This window comes from Cupressus sempervirens, chromosome 10, assembly GCF_028749045.1.
Source record: "Cupressus sempervirens isolate cs-2001-9-10 chromosome 10, ASM2874904v1, whole genome shotgun sequence".
NCBI lineage: Eukaryota > Viridiplantae > Streptophyta > Pinopsida > Cupressales > Cupressaceae > Cupressus > Cupressus sempervirens.
In genome coordinates, this window is record NC_143127.1 from 850737287 (window position 1) to 850759155 (window position 21869).

A 21869-nucleotide genomic window follows, 5' to 3' on the forward strand; every position below is an offset into this window, starting at 1 on the left:
TCAGTGGACTAGCTAACTCTTAACATTTTTGAGCTTAATGTACTCTCTCTTTTCATAATAATAAACATGTTTAGATTGCCAATCAAAAAAAGTAAGCAAGCATGTACATTTAAAACTGTTGTACACAATGAGTGTACACTTATTGTTTCAGATTATTAGAGTTAATATATGTTTAATAAACATATTTAAAAACTTATAATACTATTGATACAAAATTTATGAATTGCATTATAGAAACTTAGAATGATTGCTTTTACACTATATCTACTTATGTGTTCCAATGGGGTGGTACACGTAATAAAGTGGCCCTCACCTTGCCTATTTGTAATGATCCCATATCAACGGTAATATAATATTTTTCTAACATTTTTCTTTTCTAAACGGAATAACAAATTATTATATTCAAAATAGAATATTTATCATCAAAAACACAAATTAAATTGCACCTTCTACAACTTCAAAATTATATTTTGTTGCAAAAGCAAAATTCTGCAATACTAAATGACATCCCTCATCTATAGGCTCAACACCTTTGCAATAGTAATCCTACAATACTAAATGACATCACTACTCTTTTATAAACACACAATATTATAAATGACATCCCTCATCTAGAGGTCCAACACCTTTGCAATAGTAATCTACAATACTAGATGACATCAATACTCTTATAAACATGCAATATTATATTGTTGCAAAAGCAAAATTCTGCTATACTAAATGACATCCCTCATCTATAGACTCCACACCTTTGCAATAGTAATCCTACAATACTAACATCATCACTACTCTTTTATAAAGATGTAAACTATCAGATAGGAGACGTATCAATGAGCAACATAAATTACAAAGAAAAACAAATGAATAATCCTCATTTAAAATTGTATTTTATGAGAATCACTCTTAAAATACAAGGCCATCAATCAATGTTGAGATATGACAAGGTCATCTTCAAAAGGCAAACAAACAATAACAATAAAGAAGACATGTTAACGATAAAGAAGACATGTCAATGACCAAAATCAAATCTATTCGATATATCTCGTTTCATTAAGTTAATATTGTTAAAAAGCTAAAGTAAAGAATCCTGTGAGGGATCTTAGGAGACTTATAAGGAGGATCGCAACTATTAACTTATGTTTATTAACATACTATAAAATATTATCACTACTAAATTCAGCAGCTTTCGAATTCTTATGGTACTAAGTACTATTTTGTTTTGTTAAAACTTTAATGGTTTCTTTAAGACACCATTACACTTCATCCTTCGCTCACATTATAATTCTTAATATTCATTGATAATGACATATCTGTGGAAATGTAAATTTCTTTCATAAATCTAGTGCAAATGCATTATTTTTTGAAACATTAACTTTAAGCACATTTTCCAAAATTATTATTTTTAACACTAAAGAACTGACCCTGCCATCCAATTTCAACTAGCATCACACAATATTCTGGAGAAAAGTTTCATGCTATATAATCATCACATCAACCACTGTCGAATTAGTTATTTTTAAATGTGAACTTGTATTCCTTATATATGAACAGTAGAAAACACCAGTTTTTTGAATTTCTAAGCCAAAATGCAAGCTTGGATTAATTTCTTCTGTTTACAGCATCCTCACAAACAAGTTGCAAAATGCATCTTTTATTTAATGCAATTGGTATGGACCTTGTTTCCACGACTGAATGGAGGAAGAAACCCAGAAACAAATGAAAAGAAAAGCAGATAAGAAACATATCTAAAATCACTCGGTTGGCATTTCTTCTACTCAGTCTCATTTTTTTGGCACCCTGCAAACCGATCAAGAAAATTCTCCATGGCAAATTGAGGCTAACAAGTATATTGACCTCGGGCATATAAGCATTTTGATGACTGTAATCACCACTAAAACTCTCAGCGATGAAAACCATGTGATACTCCAATGCTAATTCAATACTCTCAAACTCAATAAGGTGCAGAATACCCCCAAAGCAGCAGTATGAAAATGGTTAATCAGTTTACCAATACCAGACACTGGATATATCTATAAATCTTAAAATAGAGAGCCAAGAAAGATACATTTAAGTACAGAGTTTCCATCATATGAGCCAGTATAATATTGTGAATTACAGATGAATCTTAGTAATCATATGCCATGTAATACTATGAAAATCAAAGTGGTCATTTCATTCATCTCCGCAGCTGCTTTCTAGCATGCTGTCGTTCATCACTAAACCCTGCAGAATCAAAAATAATCATTTATAGATGAAAGGGAATATGACTTCATGCATGCATATTAACACTAGCCACCTATAAACAGGCTCATGGAGGACTGGTTTGTAAGATCTGAGAGTAAAAATATACAGAATACAGTAATTATCCTCTCAATGAACTTGTAAGACATTTCTCTAGAACCGCTATAAACAACTGAAGGGAAAACAATGGTAAAACTCTAATAAGTTCATGTGTGACCTTCAGTAGAGGATGAGCGAGCTTGAGATCGTCCAGATGATCCTAAGAAAAAATCAAGCACTGTTATGCGGAAATATAAATGTGTGCCTTGAAATCAATTTCTAGCATCTAAAAGGCTAGCATATATCTTATATAATTATATTCCTCCTATTTGTGGCAGAATAAAGAGTCATACCCTCACGGTTGCCATCCAGCATTCTTAAGCTATTTGTTGGACGACGAATAAAACTCCCTCCATGACTTTCACAAGCTTCATCAAATTTGACCGCTTCCCCTATGAACACAAGAGCAAGTGCCAAGGGGTGTAATTATTGATCAATCAAAATCAATCTATATATGACACTGTAGCTTTCATAATCTACAAACCTTCAGTCAAATTGTGTAGAGTCTCAAGAGTATTCTCTCTACCATCCGAATTTCGCTTTCTAGAAACAGCATGCATCTGATGGCAAGGATTGTTGTTCAGTGCAAACTGCAACAAAAAGAAAAAAGGAAAAGTGCACAAGGAAAGTACACAGAGCACCTTTTCACCAAGAGGCTGGGCAACTCTCCTACTCTCAGTGCCAGCTACACTATCCTTTTCATAATGTCCCTCTTCCATCAGCTGTAATCATCCAAACACACATTCAACCCTATTAAGATACAAGTTCATACATAAAAGAAATGATTGTTCATAACTGGCATCAACTGTTTACCCCATTTGGACCAGTTCGCTTTGCTGACGAAGAAGTATAATATGCACCTCCAGGCCCTGAGACCGTGGAGCTTTGATAGCAGAATGATTGTGATGTATAGCTGGGCCGACTTTGGGATGGCTGGTGTTGAGTTGTGATGGCTGTTGGTTCATCATCGTCATCACCTGTATGTACAAGTCTGACTGCATGAAACCACTAATTACAGAAGAAAATAGATCTAATAAAAACTACAAATCCCTGTAGTACACAAATAATCTTTACTTTCTAGGCTAACATTCACACCTGAAACGGCCTCATCATCCGGATGTTCAATAATTGGTTGTGTGTGCTGTAGTCTCGACTCAGACACTGGAGCTTCGTGGTCATCAGGCAGCTCCTCAATCACAGGTCCTCTGCGGGTTCCCTGCAAATATCATTTTAAACTACACCAGTCAGGTGGCATATAAGAAGTAAAGGTTAACCAAAACTCCAATCATATTTCTTCAGTTCAAAAGTTTTGCGCTCAAAATTAATCTGATGTAGGTACTGTTGTGTTGTAAAACACACATGCCCTACTGCAAATGGGAACCCCACTTTTCGCTTGGCAGTAGGAGTAGGTGCCTTAGTTTGCTTTAGTTAGTGGCAAGTTTTGGATGTCTTCAAGTCCGAAAGAGAGTCTGAGCAACTTTAGTTGAAGGCATACCCGCTTGAAAGTCAAGTCCAAGGAATGGTCAAGATAGAGGAGTGAAATCATTAGCAAGATTTCAACATTTGGACAAAGTTTAAAACCTTAGCATCCGATATGACAATGACAAGGTGATTTTTGAGTCCTTGTAGTTGGGAAAAAATGAAAGCAAGGATAGATGCAACCACTTGGAGGAGAAAAAGATTGATTTAGGGACAAAGTGAAAACAAGATGTCTAATGTCCCCAAGTGACTTCAACCAGTTTATGCATTAATGGACCTACGTTTAATATTCTTGAATTGAATTGTTTAGATTATATTAATTTAATCCATGCTATAAAGATGACAACTGTATGTGAATTCACAATAAACTATATGTTAATTAATAATAAACTATATGCAAATTGAAAAATCCATGTTAGCCTTATTATTACTCTAGTCTATGAGAATGCTGAGATGTAACAAGTTGCATAGACACCAAGCTCAAAGATTTCCCTCAAGGTTTTTCAGACCCAAGCCCTTAAGCCTTTCTTGGAACTTGTCCGCAAGGCACTCGGTGTCGCTGATCCCTACCCTTTCTTGGGAATGACTGATTGGCTGGATTTACACAGGCCTCCACCTGAACCCACTTAGTTTGTTTTAGTTAGCGGCAAGTTTTGCAAGTGTCTCCGAATCCGAAAGAGAGTTTGAGCAACTTTAGGCAGAGGCATGCCTGCTTGAAAGTCAAGTCCAAGGAATGATCAAGATAGAGGAGTGAAATCATTAGCAAGACCTCAACATTCGGCCAAAGTTTAATGGCTGAGAATCCAATAGGACAGTGACAAGGTCATTTTTGAGCCCTCGTAGTCTAAAGGCTAAAAATCCAATAGGACAGTGACAAGGTGATTTTTGAGCCCTAGTAGTAGGGAAAAAATGAAAGCAAGGATAGATGCAACCACTTGGAGGAGAAAAAGATCGATTTAGGGATGAAGTGAAAACAAGATGTGTAATGTCCCCGAGTGAGTTCAACTAGTTTATGCAGTAATGGACCTATGTTTAATATTCTTGAATTGAATTGTTTAGATTATGTTAACTTAATCCACGCTATAAAGATAACAACTATATGTGAATTTATAATAAACTATATGTGAATTGAGAAATCCGTGGTATCCCTATTATTACTGTAGTCTATGAAAATGCTGAGATGTAACAAGTTGCATAGACACCAAACTCAACAGTTTCCCTCAAGGTTTTTCAGACCCAAGCCCTTAAGCCTTTCATGAAACTTGTCCGCAAGGCGCTCAGCATTGCTGTTCCCTACCCTGTGTTGGGAACAACCAATTGGCTGGATTTACACAGACCTCTCCCTGAACCCATCTCTGCTCTTCTCATGACTTAGAAATTATAATTAGTCTTGAGAATGCACCCTTATAATTATAAATAATGTTTATTAAAACTATTAAGATGCACAATCAGGAAGATATTCTAGACGTACCAGTTTAATACTTATATCAAAGACTTAATTATAATCTGTATATTCCTCCACAATGGTTCTGCTATATTAGGGTATATATTTCTGCTGTCTGCTGAAGATAATTTCTGCTGGCTAGAATTTTCCAATTTTTACTCCCTATTTCCTTTTCTCTTCCCAGCGTTGATGTATTAGGATCGCTGCAAATGTATTAACATTGCCTCTTCGGTATATGTTTTCCAATGCAGCGATCTCTCTCTTATATTGTGGATGAGACATGGAGAGACATGTCCCTTCAAGGGACATCTATATTTATTATTATTTAATTAATATAAAAATTGATTTTATATATATATATATCTTCAGTTTAGTCTCATGGGTTTATCCAACTGAAGCTACCAAACATTAACACTGCCTAGGGAGGATAAACACAGGATAGATATTACACCATTGGTAATATTAGGAATGGCAAATTCTAAGGATATCTTTGATCAGAAGATCTCCACCATTTTGATATCACAATTGGCATTATGAGTATTGGTCTCCAAAATATCAACATGTGAAATTCACCAAATATTTTGAGTAATGGCCTGCAGAATATCAAAGCTTGATATTCACCAAGTACTCACCAAGGTCATTGCCTGCAGAATATCAACGCTTGATATTCACCAAGTCCTCACCAAGGTAGTGGCCTGCAGAATAGAATATCAACACTTGATATTCACTAAGTACCTTCAAACAACTCATAGACCGTCAAGTGAATGACATCTAACACTTAGTTGTTGATTTACAAGATATAATCCATCATGATCTGTTTCAACATTTATATAAAATGTATATCATGATTTAAGTTGTTGTAAGATCGTCACCTTTTAATAACTTTTGCAAATACAAGTGATAATCATTTGGAAGTTGTCACTTCCTCATGACGTACACTGAGGATAACACTATAAAATCATACACACATATGGACTTTCCAACTCCCTTTGAATATCAATCATCTAAGCTCCTCATCAAGGTTGCCTTGGAAGAAGTGTCAGACTCCCTCTTTTTGCAAGAAGGTTCTCAGAGGAAAAGATCAAGGCAAATAGCTCTTATAGTAATTAAAATCACCCTTAATAATTATTCTCAATAATAATATTATTATTATAAGAACATTAGAAATTTGATTCTATACTTAGTTCATGATGAATTTTATCTATTCCAACATTCAATGAATTAAGTGATTACAAACAGCATTAATTGAATTGATATTAATCATTATGCTATATATATAAATATATATTGCCACGTCATATTATACTATAAATAGATCTTTGTTTATAATATATTCATGGTCTCCATAATGTAAAATACATATTACCTTAATTTACCTTTCTCTAGTTTGTGGGACCCGATGCTCTTACATTCAAAACTTCTTTGAATGTATTACATAATGCCCACCCTTTATTTCAATCTCTAATATCATTCATAATTTTCTTCTAAATCTGAACCATTTGAGCTCAATTTGATCATTGTCCATTACTGTTCATAATCACAATATAATTTATATCATGACAATTACGAACTCATTGTGCTCAATTCTTCTTATATGTAGTTGATATCTGCATCACCCTTCCTTCTATGAGGTTTGAAGTCAACCTTCAATCTATTATAACACTGTCATTAAAAAACACTCCATTGACAATGAAATAAACAATTTCCTCACACTTCGTCAGTGTGTTCATGAATGTTGCCCTCAACTTGTAATGATATACAATTTGTTCATTAATATCTCTTTTCATTGTATCAACATTCAATTGTTGGGTGGCAGAAGTTGACCATATCGGAAAAAAAACCTGATTAAAAATCTTGCATACAAGCTTTAACCCCATCACGAGTCCTCCTTCAGCAACTCCAAAATATAATCATCATCAACTCTGTGTGAGGAATTCAATTCTTCTGAGAAAACACTAGTGAATCGCTGAATGAACTCGGGCCCAATGTGGGAAGATACACTCCAAATATTTATCTCAATTCCCTCCATAATCCAGGTACCTTACACCAAGCAAAATATATATCTCAGCGGCAATATTGACTACTGACATGCAATAGATCACAACATAACTAAGAGGAGAAGACTTTCTGTGCATATAAATGCATCACTTTCAATGATGAAAGATTCTGTAATTTGCAACCTTATACTTTCCACTTTCCACAACTATCATATTCTTCAATCTTCAATACTTCCAGACTGTTGGCATTCATCCCAGTTGAAGGGCAAAGGACGTTTAATGCTCATTTGTTGTATACAAGTGTAACACTTACAATCTCCAAAGTCACGACAAGAGAAAGAACTTTAAGGGTAGAAACAAAAGAGAGAAACCCATTGGTCTTTGGTAAGCAGCATGGCTTGTCAAACATTGCATGTAGGTAACCTACTCTGATACCACATTGATGTATTAGGATTGCTGTAAATGTATTAACATTGCCTCTTCAGTATGTGCTTTTCAAGGGTAACGATCTCTCTCTTATATTGTGGATGAGACATGGAGAGACATGTCCCATGCATGGGACATGTCTATTCATTATTATTTAATTGATATAGCAATTGACTATTTAACAATATATATATATATATATATATTCAGTTTAGTCTCATGGGTTTATCCAATTGATGCTACCAAACATTAACACCCTGATCCCAGTAGAATGATGAAACTGCGTTATATATCATTTGTCATGAATGAATGAGATATGTATGTTCTTAAAGTCAAATCCTTTTGATTTTAATAAACGCTGCCATTAGTAATCATTAATTGTTGCTTGTCTATAACATTTATTATAAACAAGTAATAATATATTTATTAGAAATTTATTAATAATGTATAATCATCAAGATAACTGTTAATATTTATTAATCAGAATTATTGATTTAATTTTTATCATTTATTCAGTATTTAATTTTATTATAGTTTAATATTTACTTCCGGAAGGGGCCATCAGAAGATGCAATGGTGGAGTCAATCTAAGTATGGAAAGCATGAAATTTTAAGATCTTTTTTATCAGATCTGTGCATGAGCAAAAAGAAAACCATGAAGACAATTGAATTTGTGAAGGGATAGGCATGAAATTGTAAGAAAAAGCAAGCATTTTCGTATCAGGGGAATAGGACCCTGGACATGGAGTGGTTGGAATCCGACCACCCCATGTCCATGCCTAGACGTGGAGTGGTTGGTACCCAACCACCCCATGTCCAAGCTTGGACATGGGCAGATCAGAATCCGACCACCTCATCTCCACATCTGTGGAAGATAACCTCCAAATTTCTGCCCTTAAAATGAAATTGAAGAAGGAAAGGGTGAAAGTTATTTTGGACAGAACGTAAATCCATGTGAAAGGCAACTTAAGGCCTGGACATGGGGGGGTCAGATTCCAACCTCCTCATGTCCAAGGCTGGACAGGGCATGTCCAAGGAATCCGGCCTCCTCATGTCCAAGGTGGGACTTGGGACCCTAAAATTCTGCCTACATTTTCTGATCAAATTTTGGTTTCATTTAAATTCTTGCATTAAAATAAGGCAGTTTCAAGGTGAAAAATCAGAATTTCCCCCAAAAACAAGTCTGATTTTAGCAAGTTGACGATCAGCTTTTCCATTTAAACATCATGATCAGACCTGAAATCAAGGAGAAAAGAAGTTATTAAGTTCAGCCTTTCAAAGAGAAACCAAGATCAAAGCCATGACGAGGGAAAGATGAAAAGAGAAGTGAAGACTGTTTGAGGTCATGGTGGTCGTGGCAGTGAATTCCAAGGAAAGTTGAAAAGGAACTTGGACTTGGATGGGTCAGATTCCAACCTCACCAAGTCCAAGCTGGGACTTCCGACCCTAATTCCCACCCTCAATAGGAGACCCCATCCTGACATTATATCAACTTCCAACATAAGAATGAACAGTTCAAATCATATTAAGTCTGATTTAGGCTGGTTAAAAGGACAAAATTCTCCATCAAAGACATGAGCGCCCCCCCCCCCCTCCCCCCCCTGCAAGAAATTCATAACCCATTCTCTTATTTTGAACTAAACATCAACTGAAATCACTATATTCCAGGCAAGGGAAAATGCTTCAAGTATAGATGAAGTGAATGTTTGAGTGAGGCCTGTACTTGCACAAGGACGAATCCGACCCCTCCATGTACAGCCTTGGACTTAGCAAGGTCAGATACTGACCCCACCAAGTCCCCCATTTGGGACTTCATACCCCAAATTACCACCCAGCCCTTTCACTCAACCAATTTGACTTGGACCTCAGTTCTCTCTCCTAAGTATGATGTAGACACTTGAACAAGAAGGCTTAATAAAGGAAAAGGTGGTTTAAATCGAATCTAGATGCAACTTCAAGTCAAACAACATCATGTGAACTCTCAAATTATTCTGATGTTGTTTACACTTGCAATTTTGTGAGCTTAATGGGGGTTTTCTATCTTGTTTTGAAGGGTAAAGTGAAGATGATCAGGGGTAAAGGAAGTCTACAACAAAGATCAACAGAGATAATCATAAGAAGAATTCAAGCAAAGGGAAACTTCCACTTCAAAAGACCTTAATCATATACAACATGAAGGATTCAAGTATCTACTAAAGGCAGGTCATTCATGAAAGAGAAAAGTAAGATGATGTTCAAGGTTGAAGCTCAAAAGCGAGGATGCTCAAACCTAGACTAGGATGTAGTTCAGAGAGAAAAGACCAAGGAGAATGAATAAATTCACAAATTTACAAGAAAAGAAGAATCGTCACAAACTTTACTTTCCCTTAGAAGTCCAAGTTCACTTTGAAGGATCCAGATACATGAAGTTTCTCATCATTCACAATGCCAAAGCCAAACAATTAAGATTTCAAGTACAAGTTTGAGCGCATGTCAATAAGATGATTTCCAAAAGATGGAGAGAATTTGAGAAGATGCAGCAATTTGGGAATATAAGTCATCACAATCAATCCAAGGCTGGAAAATGTTGAGGATCAACTTTCAAGAGATATTGATGAAGTGTATAAGATAAGCATGCTGAGGTGGAAGTCCTTGATCTTCAACCAATCAGAAGATTTTGGTTCCATCTGTCTTGTTGTGTGGTTTTCACACCATTGCCTCATTGCAAATGGGAACCCCCTCTTTTTGTTTTAGAAAGGAGTCTTTGTCTTGGGCGGTTTTGGTTGGCAACATTTATTTTTCAACTCTCCAAGTCTGGGGTGAGTTTGAACAATTTTGGCTCGTTGGGAAGTAATTTTTGCCCAGGTGAGTTTGAGCAATTTTGGCTTGCTGGGAATCAATTTTTGCTCAAGGTTTGTGCGAGCATTTTGATGCTACTTTGAGAATTTTTGTGGCCTAAGTCCAAGTCAAGAGTGGAATTTTGGTCTAGAAATTAAGGGTTTGCGTGTTTGACGAAGTTTGTGAGAGAGACAAATCCCGGGAAATTCCCCATCTTCGGAGATCTCCCTCCTAGGGAAATCTTCCATCTTTGAAAATTTCCCATCTTTGGAAACCTCCCTCTTGGGGAAATTTCCCATCTTTGGAAATTTCTCCACATTGAGTTTCCCAAGTTTTACCATCCCCTAAGGCATTAGAAGATCTATTTATGGCATGAGGGCAACACCGTGAACAACAATAGAGCAAGGAATCACCAAGGAACATTCAAGTGAGGAAATTTTAAGAACACCATGTTCGGGGGAAATCTCCCATCTTTGGCAATTTCCCCTCCTAGGGAAATCCTCGGAAATTTCCCTCCTCTCAAGATTTTCCCCGGTTAACTATCATCCTTTGTTAGTTGCTAAAACCATCCTTCCTCTCCTTAAAGATTAAAAAATTAAAAAATTGAAGAGAAAGAGATGAAAATTAGAAATAAATAATAATAAATAATAATAATATGTGATTTTGGATTGTGATGAGATTAAAATTTCTCTAAACTTTGCTAAATAGTTGGTTTTAAATTAGGATGAATTTTGTTTATTTTTTATGAGACTTTAATTTCAGATTTTTTTTTCACAAGCTTAATACTTTTCTCCTTTGTTTTCCAAGGTGAATTCAAGAAGGGTTGAATTTAAATTCGTTCTTGGGAAAATAAGAGCGTTATTGGTGGACATACCCCCCATTGTCGCGCCAATAGAAAATTGGCGAAGTGGATTCAAGATGGGGAAGCTAGAGGGCAAGGTGATGATCAAGACCTCAAGATCCCAAGAGGAAAACCAAGCACATGCTACAAGAAGATGGCTAAATCTCGAGGACTCGAATGAGAAGGAAGGACTCGTGTTTAGGCTATCAACCCACAAACTCAAGTCGGAATCAAGAGGAAATTCAAGAAAGCACAGAGGATCCAATTACATAAGGTCATGTTCAAGGAAAATCAAGAAGGATCGAGTTCACAAAGGTGCAAATGGTTTAAGTCAATTCCAAGAGGAAATTTCAAAGGATGGAGAAAAATTCAGTTTCAAGCTAAGACTCCAAGCACAAGATAAGAATGATGAGAGGGCAATTGGTTGTCTCCTCCAATCAAAAAATTTCAGTTTCAAGCACAGTCAATCACAAAATGCCAAATGTCATATTTTCTCATTGGTTGGAAGAATCATTGTAATTTTCTTATTGGCCCATGAATTGGTGCCTTCATGTGATTGGTTGTAAATTTGGCAACCCTAATTAGGGTTTGTGGGAAGAAATCTTGATGCTTGATCTTGAATCAATCTTGGCCCTTCATTGTAACTATAAAAGGCCAAGGCCTTCTCATTTGTAATTCATTAGTGTTAGGGGAGGAACTTTTGAATTAGCTTAGAGAATTGGCGGTGGTAGAGTAGGATAGCTAAGGGAGAGACTTGATGAAGTTGTTGCTATGATGCTTTCAAAGTAATGGATAATTCATTGTTGGTTCTTCATGGTGAATCACTTGTTATTGCTTTGGAGTGTGGTAAGGTTTCCTCAATCTTTCACTTGGTGTAGATTTATTTTCATGTTGAATTAGTCTAGTTGAATGGAAGTTGTTGTGGATGTTTTCTTGTTTGACTCGAACAAATCCTAACCACTAGCTTCTTGCCAATGGTAAAGATGCCTTGTGTGGTAAGCCAATGAAACACTTAACTTCAATTGGTGTTTGATCTTCGGTTTGCATCCAGATGATGGGATTGGAGAGAGGTTATTGATGTGAAAAATCATGTGTGTATTCCTTAGAAGCTTGCACTAGGTAGATGGAGCTGTTGGTGAGATTACATCTAGTAAATGTCCAAGCCATCCATGATTCCTTACATCTCTAGATAGAAGTAGTAGTAGAAGTTCAAGTCTATGTTTAAGTGGAAAATTGGAAAATCAGAACCTATATTTTCATTGCACATTGTAGAGCCAAATCTTTAGAAGTGCAAGAGATGATATCCATTCAATGAATAGCGTAAGTCCCTTTGTGATAACCAACATATCACATCATAAAACTCAGTGAAGTCCACAATTAAGAAGGAACCTTGAATTCATTTCACGATCTTACTCTGCAATCTTAGCATGAGTGATGACCTTATATCAAGAGAGGATTGAGTGTTTGGTGTTTCTCCATGAAACATTAAGTATTTAATTATGCATGTTGTAGTGGAACAAAACTCACATCAACTTGTGATGAAATTATTGTCATTGATGTCAAACAGTTTCGGGCATATTGATGAAAGTATTGTCATTGATGTCAAATGATATTATAAGTATGAGAAAAGATAAAGCATCATCAATGTCAAAGAGCTTCGTCCTTGTATAGATCATCATACCAGATAATAACAAAAGACTTATGAAGAGACTGGCACTAGGAAAGCTGGTAATGAGGTTGGAATGATACACAAATTAATCAGTGTTTGATAAGTATATTTTAATCACTGAAATTGCTGAGTCTATTGTTGACTTGTGGAATTAATATTTAAGTTTGAATGGACCAAGAAAAGTTCGCAGGTAGAAGATTCAAACAAACAAAACAAAATTAATAAGTATCCATCGAATAAGGAAAGAAATAGTGTCTTATCTGATTTGTGCCTGAAGAAAGTTATCTTAGAATGATGAAATACATACAGTGGTAATGTCGGATGCAAGCCAAAATGGACTGTGACATTATAAAGCAAAATTAAAGAATATATTGAGATTTCTATCAGCAAATGAACTATACAGCAGTGGTAATAGTTTGGAGGGCCAGATAAAATAATAAAAGGAATGAACTGAATACTGATAAAAGACAAAAGAAGGGCATGTGCTATAAAAGAGACAGTTGGCAAAATCATATATGATTCTCATAGACAACAGATTGGATTTTAATTGTCCAGTTGAGAAAGAAGACCTGACAGAATATAGCAGAGGCTGAACGATATTCAATGCAAAAGATGGCAATAAACATTACAATAAATGAAAAATAAGCAGCAGCATCAGCGATAGAACATCGTGCGATGGCTAAAGAAAGAGATGACCACAATTCTTACTGGAGCAACGACAAGTCAGAAATGAAATCGTATTTGCTGATATTCTAATTCACATCTGAGTAAATAGAATTAATAGACAAAAACAGATTCAATTAAGAAGAAATACAAAGTCTGTAGATAAAGCGGCAGAGATATCATCGTTTGAGATTAAAATCAATGAAGTGTTGAATGACAAAATCCTTCATACATGCATTTATTTAATGAGATTAGTCTGCACGCACATGAATCATAGACACACCACATATGGAATGATTACTGAAGACCACCAGGAGCAGCTATCAAATAAACAGAATATTATATGTTGAAGATCTACATAGTCAAACCTTATAGAAAGAGATAATTAAATAAAAGTCTCATATAATAATGCTAATACAGGGGTGTTACTTCAACAATGATGAAGTCACAGTAAACCCGTGCCACATCACTGAGCGGATAATTACACCGATGAAATCTTAAAAGAACCAAAGACGAGCATTTGAATATAAATGACTATCCTTATTGTGTTTGAAAAAAGAAAATCAAAGGCATCGTTTGTGTTGAGACAGCAGTTGACATTATATAGAAGCCAAGCAAGGGTGATATATTCTGCAACTGGGGTAAGTAGTGAAGCATCTGTCAGAAATCTACAAAGAATGAATCTACTATGTCAGTTTGATAAAAACAAATATTATGAGTCGGAAATACAGGGATAAATGGATGCAGCGTCAGGTTAAATAGAGGGACAAATGCATTTATGAATTAGGGTAAGGCAAAGCCAAAGATGCCATCAGATTTTAGAACCTTGGTCAGTATGGAATGGTGGAAAATAATGATAGAGTTTAAGGGATTTAGAAGATTCAAGTGTTCTCGGTTCAGTCAAGCGAATAAATTATTAAGACATTTGTTAATATATTTGATGCATTTGAAAGTACGTGGAAGTGATTATTAAATCATGAAAAGAGTCATTTTGTTAAATAAACAAACATTTAAATGTTTAATGAAAAGACATGTCTCTTATACCTGAAGATATGACTTTTGAATAGAAAGACATGATGTTCAGAAATAAAGGATAAAAGATAATGAAGATATATATATATATATATATATATAAAGAAGAACAAATAAGAGGGTGAAGTATTGAGAATTAACAAGTGAAGCAAGAAGGAAAGTTAGAATAGAGATATTCTAATAAAAGAAAATATACCAGAATTTTAAGTTCAAGTATAAATAAAGAGCATTAAGCAGTGAATAAAAATCAGATAAGGAAAGGTGCGAATGTGGAAAGGAGAATAGATATAAGGCAGATTGGTCAGCAATTGAATTACATTGATTTACTAATATCTCTCATATATATATATATATATACACAATAGAGTGTTGACATATTAAAAAGGAAGGTTCCTGCTTTATTGTGAAAGATATAAAGGAAGGTAGCTGTTTTGTTGACACAGATATAAGCATATATATATATATATATATATAGATTGAAGAAAAGTATAGAACATATTAAAAGTGGAGAATAACAATTGTGCTAAAAAGAAGTTGATCATTAGTTGAAGAAAGCAACAGTGTCAAGGTGGAAGAACAGATCAAGTGCAGTGGATTAGTGCTCACAAAGACAGAAGCGAGAGTTGGTGCTTCCAGTAGGTTGGAGCCTGCAAAGTGTGAGAGTTGGAGCTTCCAGCAAGTCGGTGCTCATAAACATAGGGGTTGGAACCTCTAGTAGGTCAAAGCCTACAAAACATTGTAAAAGCACAGTTTATATAAGAAAGCATTTATTTTCCTTGGTTTTTCCCGCATTGAGTTTCCACATAAATCATTGTGTTAATGTGTTCATGTGCATAATTGTTCATTTTGGCATTTGACGTTATTATTTGGATTAAAGTTTTAATTGACAAAGTTCTGATTATACTGATTCACCCCCACCCCACCCCCCCCCAACCCCCAATATTGTGTGTGTGTTTGGTGATTCTCTATGAAACATTAAGTATTTAATTATGCATGTTGTAGTGGAACAAAACTCACATCAACATGTCCAAGGTCAACGAATCAGATCATGCCAAGTGTATACGTAGAGTCAACTTATTCTCTCTCTGCCTAGCCTATTTTCTATTTGGTCAATAAAAGCAATGTAATTTTCTCACTATCTCGCAAAGGTGCTTTGTTGTATGTGGTTAAGCATTTACTGTTTGTAGCTGGTAGTTGCATTAGGGCTTTGTTGGTTTAATCTTAGCCATTGGTTCCAAATCAATCTGAGTCATTTTATGTAACTGAACTCCCTATATAAAGAAAATTCCTCTCATTTGTAAAGGGAGAGACTTGGGAAACTGTTACAATAATACTGCCAAAGTAATTTCAGATTCATTATTGGTCTTCATGGTGGATTAATGGTGTTATCTTGGAGAATTGCACAGTTTCTACATTTCCTCACTTAGAGTGGGATTCCATTTATGTTCAATAGAAATAGAGATAGAAGAATGGAAGATATTGTTATTGGTGAATCATGGTGAAACTAGTGCCCACACCTTTTGGTACTTGTTGATTGCAAGTAGCAGTGTTAAGGTTAGTATGAGACTTATTGCAAGCATTTACCTTCAATTAAAAATATGCATTTGGATTGCATCCTTCATTGGGTATAAACAAGCACCCTCCTCTGCATAATTGATTTGGCAAAGAATGAACTTGTTCAATTTCACCTCATCATCAATGATCTCTTGCATTGTTCAAGTTAACTCAGACTTCTTAAACACATATCTATTTGTAGTTTAAAGCTATTAGATTTCCACAATCCATAAGAATGTTGTTATAGTTCCTGGATTCGATCGTGTAAGATTTTTTATGTCAACAATTCGGATCACAGTCCATGATCTTTCCCTCCTGCTACTCTCTTGCATCCTAGTGATGGATCACAGAGTGTGATCCAAAATGTTGATGTAAAAAATCTTAGACAATTGAATCCAGAAACTACAACAGCATAGTTGCAGTTTGTTTTATTAGAAGTAGGTGAAGGGCCCATATTGTCATATCATTAGCATTTGCAAAGTTGATATTATTTGAATGAACAAAGTCCCCAAGTGATTACCAGCAAATTACATCACAAAATTGAGACAAGTCCACAATAGAAAGGATCCTTGAGGTTGTCTTAGTTGATCACACAATCATATAAATTATTTAGCATACAAGCTTCCTTATTCAAGAGAGGAGTTGATATTTGGTATTTTATCCTAAGATATTAAGTGTTTTATTCCGAAATACTATGTTTTTCATCTGGCATATTGAAGTGGTCACAAAACTTGCATCATCAAGTCCGGGCTTCTATAGAATTATCAAAAATATATCCTCAAACACCAATTAAGACATGCTAAATGAACAATTTATTTTTGTCACAGCCATGTTTCTTTTCTAAGAAGTATTTTAAATGGACTAAAGGCATCCACTAGGATAAAAAATATGACAGAAAAAGTGAATACAACAGTTCTCAACTGTAAAGCACCCCAATTAACCCTAGAGGTATACCTCCTACCTAGATGTCATGTCCAAGCTACAACATATTCTCTGAAATTTTATATCTGGCCTTACCCATTGAGGCATGCCAAATCGAAAACTGAGTATGGTATGATACTAAAATTATATATTATTTTGGATATCAAAGCCTTTTTGAATTTCTTCTATAATAATTTGTAAGAGCTGCTTATTTTTCTGGATAAGCATCACCTATTTCATTTGTCTTTTGACGAAGAGTCCACCACAAAATCTGCATCTAGTAATAGAATGGGAAAAAAAATTGATGCCTATGATAGGTCTGATCCCTGCATCATAAAAGGAAAACTATCCTGCATCGGATGTGCCCACCCACACAGATTTGAAGCAATAAAAGATAACAATATATCTCATTTGAAAAACTCTGCCGGTAGAATGGCATCTTCTGCAAGAGAGAGATGCAAGGAAGACATTGGAGGAATGGAAAACACCAATGAAGCAAGAAGCAGCTAGAAAAGACTCTCTCTCTCTTTCTCTTCTGGGCATAAAGCATAGAAGTCTTTTGTATGACCCAAAATGTGAGTAGTTCAGCTAATAGTGTTCAGATCTACCACCTCGAAGATAACCATACATTCAATTGAAACAGTTATGCATTCCATCTCAAGAAAGCCAAACAACCATCATTATTTAATCAATTGACTGTATAGAGATCCGATGCTGGGGCAAAAGGAGATAGTATAGAGATTATAAAGAAACCTTTCTGCTAAAGCCAACCAGACAACACCTTAATGATCTGTGTACCATCATCAGTTATGAACATTCATGAGGTAACAATTATTTAAGACCAAAAAGGTTGGTGAGAAACATCGTGCGCCTACATTGTTTTTTTTTACCTCCAATAAAAATCAAAAGATGAAGAAAAATGGCATGATCCTATGTCTAACCCATAGTCATTTGTCATCTCCTGGGAAAAAAGTATTTGAAACTCAAAATAAAAACTTCTAAATAGTAATATGATCTTCCAGATAGTAGTTGTAAACTATGATTGGTAGAAAGGCATTTTTGAATATATCCGCATCTTCTACTGTTCCATTAATATGAGTAGATTCAGACTGTAGAATGGTATACTTACTACCATTCTGTTCTAGATTTGCATAGATATTACTTAAAATATAACGTTGCATGTGTGGAACTCAATAGCAGTTTGATGGTTTTCTTCAATGCAATTTTAATCCTGACTTGTATGCAAATTGTTCATAATTTTTGCATGCATTTGAAGCCACAAGTTGATGAGAATGATATCAGTAAATAAGGCATTTTCAACTTTTCCAATTAAGCACCAATGATACCTGATGCTAGTTATATTAAATTATTAAACAAAATTATCTAGATGAAGATAACATGTGGCAACTTTGGACTGTAGTGACAAGGTAACCTCTTAACTGGACTAAACGATAGTTTAAATGCTACCTGGGGTAGATATAAGAATTCTGCAGATGGAGTTAATTGTTAAATGTCTTCACAAGTATCTAACAATGGTACCTACTCAATAAAAGAAACAGACAAGTGAGTATAACATGTATAACCCAGGAAGAACTAGACATATAGCACCTGAATCAGTAGAAGATTCTCCTCGGAAGAATAAAATTATGTGAAAACTGCAATAATCCAGCTCAATCAGATCATTGTAGCAAAAACTAATTAAAAATTGTAATTAATCACTTCTTCTCAACAGTTGACACTGAAAATCACAGTCCTTTTTAAATCCCTGATCAGTAGCAGCTTAATGAAGAAACTAATTATGATTGAGATCTTTTCTAGAAATTGGTAAATTACTTTGAATAAATGAGAGTTATTTATGGGATAGATTGTTCAATTGTCAATACAGAAAAGCAATGTTTTTCTTCTTTGGTTAATTATTCCATCAAACCACATGGGCATTTTTTCAGTTTGTATCCTCCGCCCAAACTACTCAAAATCTGATCCAGACTACCTGACGTTTTCGAGTGGGGCAGGTCACACCAAAAATTGTATTTGGTGATTTACTTATTTGCAAAACATGACTACGGGCCCCTGCAATTAAGTCCCAGCTGATTTAACTTTTGAGCTCATTCCACTTGATAAATAAACAGAGTTTGAGTATATCCAGTTGATAAACAAAAAGAGTGTTTTAAAAAGGAAATTGGAGATATATAAATTCATGATTTTTGTATACATGAAGAAAAATGGCATGATCCTGTTTCTAACCCAATTTCCTTTTTAAAACACTCTTTGTGTTTTCTTTTTTCCCAAAAAAAAAGAATTCGCATCAGGCAATCTCTGCTTCGGAATATAAAATCTGATGAGAATAAGAAAATCTGAAAGACTTTGTTTGGTAATAACTTGCTATCTTTTTCGTTAGTGTAAATGGTAGGGGAGGATTTTTGCCAAAACCGGCATTGATAAACTTCCAGGTGACAAATAGATTAAACAAAGGCAACGAGCCTATGTCCGGCAATAATTTTACTTAAGCGAAACTGTGAGCTTATTGAAAATTTAAAATGCACGTATTTTTATTGTGAATTAGGGAGTGTGGTTTAAAAGATCAATGAATGACAAAATACACACATCTTTTTTCCCCAGGTCTTCCTTGCAATCTAAAGGACTATGAAAAGCTCAAAAACATTTGCAAAATACATAATTTTCATCATAACCTTTTCGAAAAGTGGGAAAACAAATATTACCCACACCTGCTGTGGCGGATTGAAGGGCCTCTGATCGACAAGAAACTCAGCTGGTGGTCGTTGGAATGGAGCATCGTCCAGCATACCCATACCCATGCCCATGCCCATGTTCATTCCCCTGCTGCCTCCCAGCAAACTGCCAGAATTAAATAGACTGCCCGGGGTACCAAACATACCGCCAAACGGCTGCCGGAAAAAGGGATCGTCAAAAGGATCGCGGGCAAAGAAATCCTCAATGAGACTACGCCCTCCTCCACCAAAGATGCCGAATCCTTCAAATGGGTCTGGAAACCCTCCAACAAAGAAACCCCTGTTGCCGCTACGGCGACCGTCGCCTCTGTCACCTGGACGCATTCTGCTTAACGTTTCTGCGCTTTCCACGAGAAGAACAGAATGATTCCTAACAATTTCTCATAAATCAATTGCTATTCAGAGAATGTTATTTTCTCAGCAATAACTGTTAGGATGAATTGATACACCGCCTCAAAATGGACAAAGACAATTCGTGGCTGATGACGGCCAATTGTGAGTTTTGTGAAATGGCGGTGCGATTTACAGTAAAATATAACGGAATATTGAGTCGTGGGCCTTTTTTGAGGAAATATCTGATGAGCACAGAGACCGTTTTCGTCTTGCCCTAGTTGCCTCAGCTCATTTTACTTCTCCAAAAGTCCTAGTGGAACAGCACACTAGGTACCACGTCCTAGATTACGTATTTTCAGTTCCTCCCATGGGAGAGAATTATTGGCAAGGCTTAAACATAACTTGTGATTAATCTTTTAGAACTCAACCAATTAAATTGTAGAATATTTCTTCAGAAATGCTAATTTTCTAAAGTGTGTTTCAGAAATTGTTTTTTAATTGTATTTTTAATGTATTTATTTTGTCTGTGTTTGATTGGCATTACTAATATAGGAGAATCCACAACTTTATAGGCAGCGTGTGGGAAGCAAAGTCTAAATCTATGATTTTGACAGGCCAAATTTCTTTATTACAATCATCGCAGCAAACTGCACATAAATAATCTAAATTGTTAGTGTTTAGAATTTTTGTTTTGACATGCAGGTGACACATATGTGGCATTACGAACTTTTCAAGTAAAGTTATACATAAAAAATATTAAATTTTATATATTTTGGTGCAATTTTATTTTTCTGAATGTAGGTTGCAGAATGTCACAAAAAAAAAATTATCTTCTCCATACCAAAGAATGCACATTTAATGAGGTGCTACTGTAAGATTTATAGGGTTAGCAAAACTAGGGACATGTCAAGAGGAAGATATATCCCAATTTTTTGAGGTATATTATTAATAAGGAGAAAACATGAACACACATTTTCAAATAAAAGAGTCTGTGAAACTAGATTTGGGTTAAGTCTAAGGAACAGTTAGCATAAGTTTGTCATTTTGTATCCACATTTTTGAGGTGTACTATTAGTAGGGAGAAAACATGAACGCGCATTTTCAGATTTGAGGAATAATTAGCATAAATTCATGATTTTTGTATACATGTTTTTGAGCTATACTATTAGCAAGGAGAAAACATGAATGCACATTTTCAGATAAATGAGTTAATGAAACCAAATTTGGGTGTTGAGTTCGAGGAACAATTAGCATAAGTTCATGATTTTTGTATACACATTCGACCAGGTGTTGTTGTGTCCTCTTTTTTCTCTATTTTGGCATTAGGTGGAGCGCATACAGTAAATATCCATGCATATAATAGAGATGTGGACAGGTAATAGACTATCAATTGTTGTTGAACATTGAAGTTGTTTGATGCCAAACTTTGATGAAAATAGTTGAGGGTTTCCTATCTTGAGTTCTTCCTCATAGAGGTTGACAATGAAAAGTTTCAAAACTATGAGGTTGTGGTGTCAAACTTGTTTGAAAAAATTCACATGCCCTCAATATTTCCAGAGCTTTCACACATTTAATTTGGAGAATGTGCTTCCTAAAAGAACCC

The 21869-nt window shown here is 35.3% G+C and overlaps 1 protein-coding gene across 2 annotated transcripts; it reads right to left on the minus strand.

Moving 5' to 3' along the window:
* Window positions 1-1506: 1506 nt before the first annotated feature.
* Window positions 1507-20430, minus strand: LOC149536682 (uncharacterized). Of its 2 annotated transcripts, none has more exons than XM_089804016.1 (8): window positions 19910-20430; window positions 3436-3556; window positions 3154-3317; window positions 2982-3062; window positions 2825-2900; window positions 2634-2732; window positions 2459-2500; window positions 1507-2223 (listed from the first exon to the last, which is right to left on the minus strand). In XM_089804016.1, the coding sequence occupies exons 1-8, from the start codon at window positions 20255-20257 to the stop codon at window positions 2177-2179; spliced, it is 978 nt and encodes a 325-aa protein (XP_089660142.1). In that variant the 5' UTR covers window positions 20258-20430; the 3' UTR covers window positions 1507-2176. The 2 variants fall into 2 exon arrangements, with proteins under 2 accessions (XP_089660142.1, XP_089660141.1); XM_089804015.1 differs by having other exon boundaries at window positions 19904-20430.
* Between the last annotated feature and the right edge of the window lie 1439 nt (window positions 20431-21869).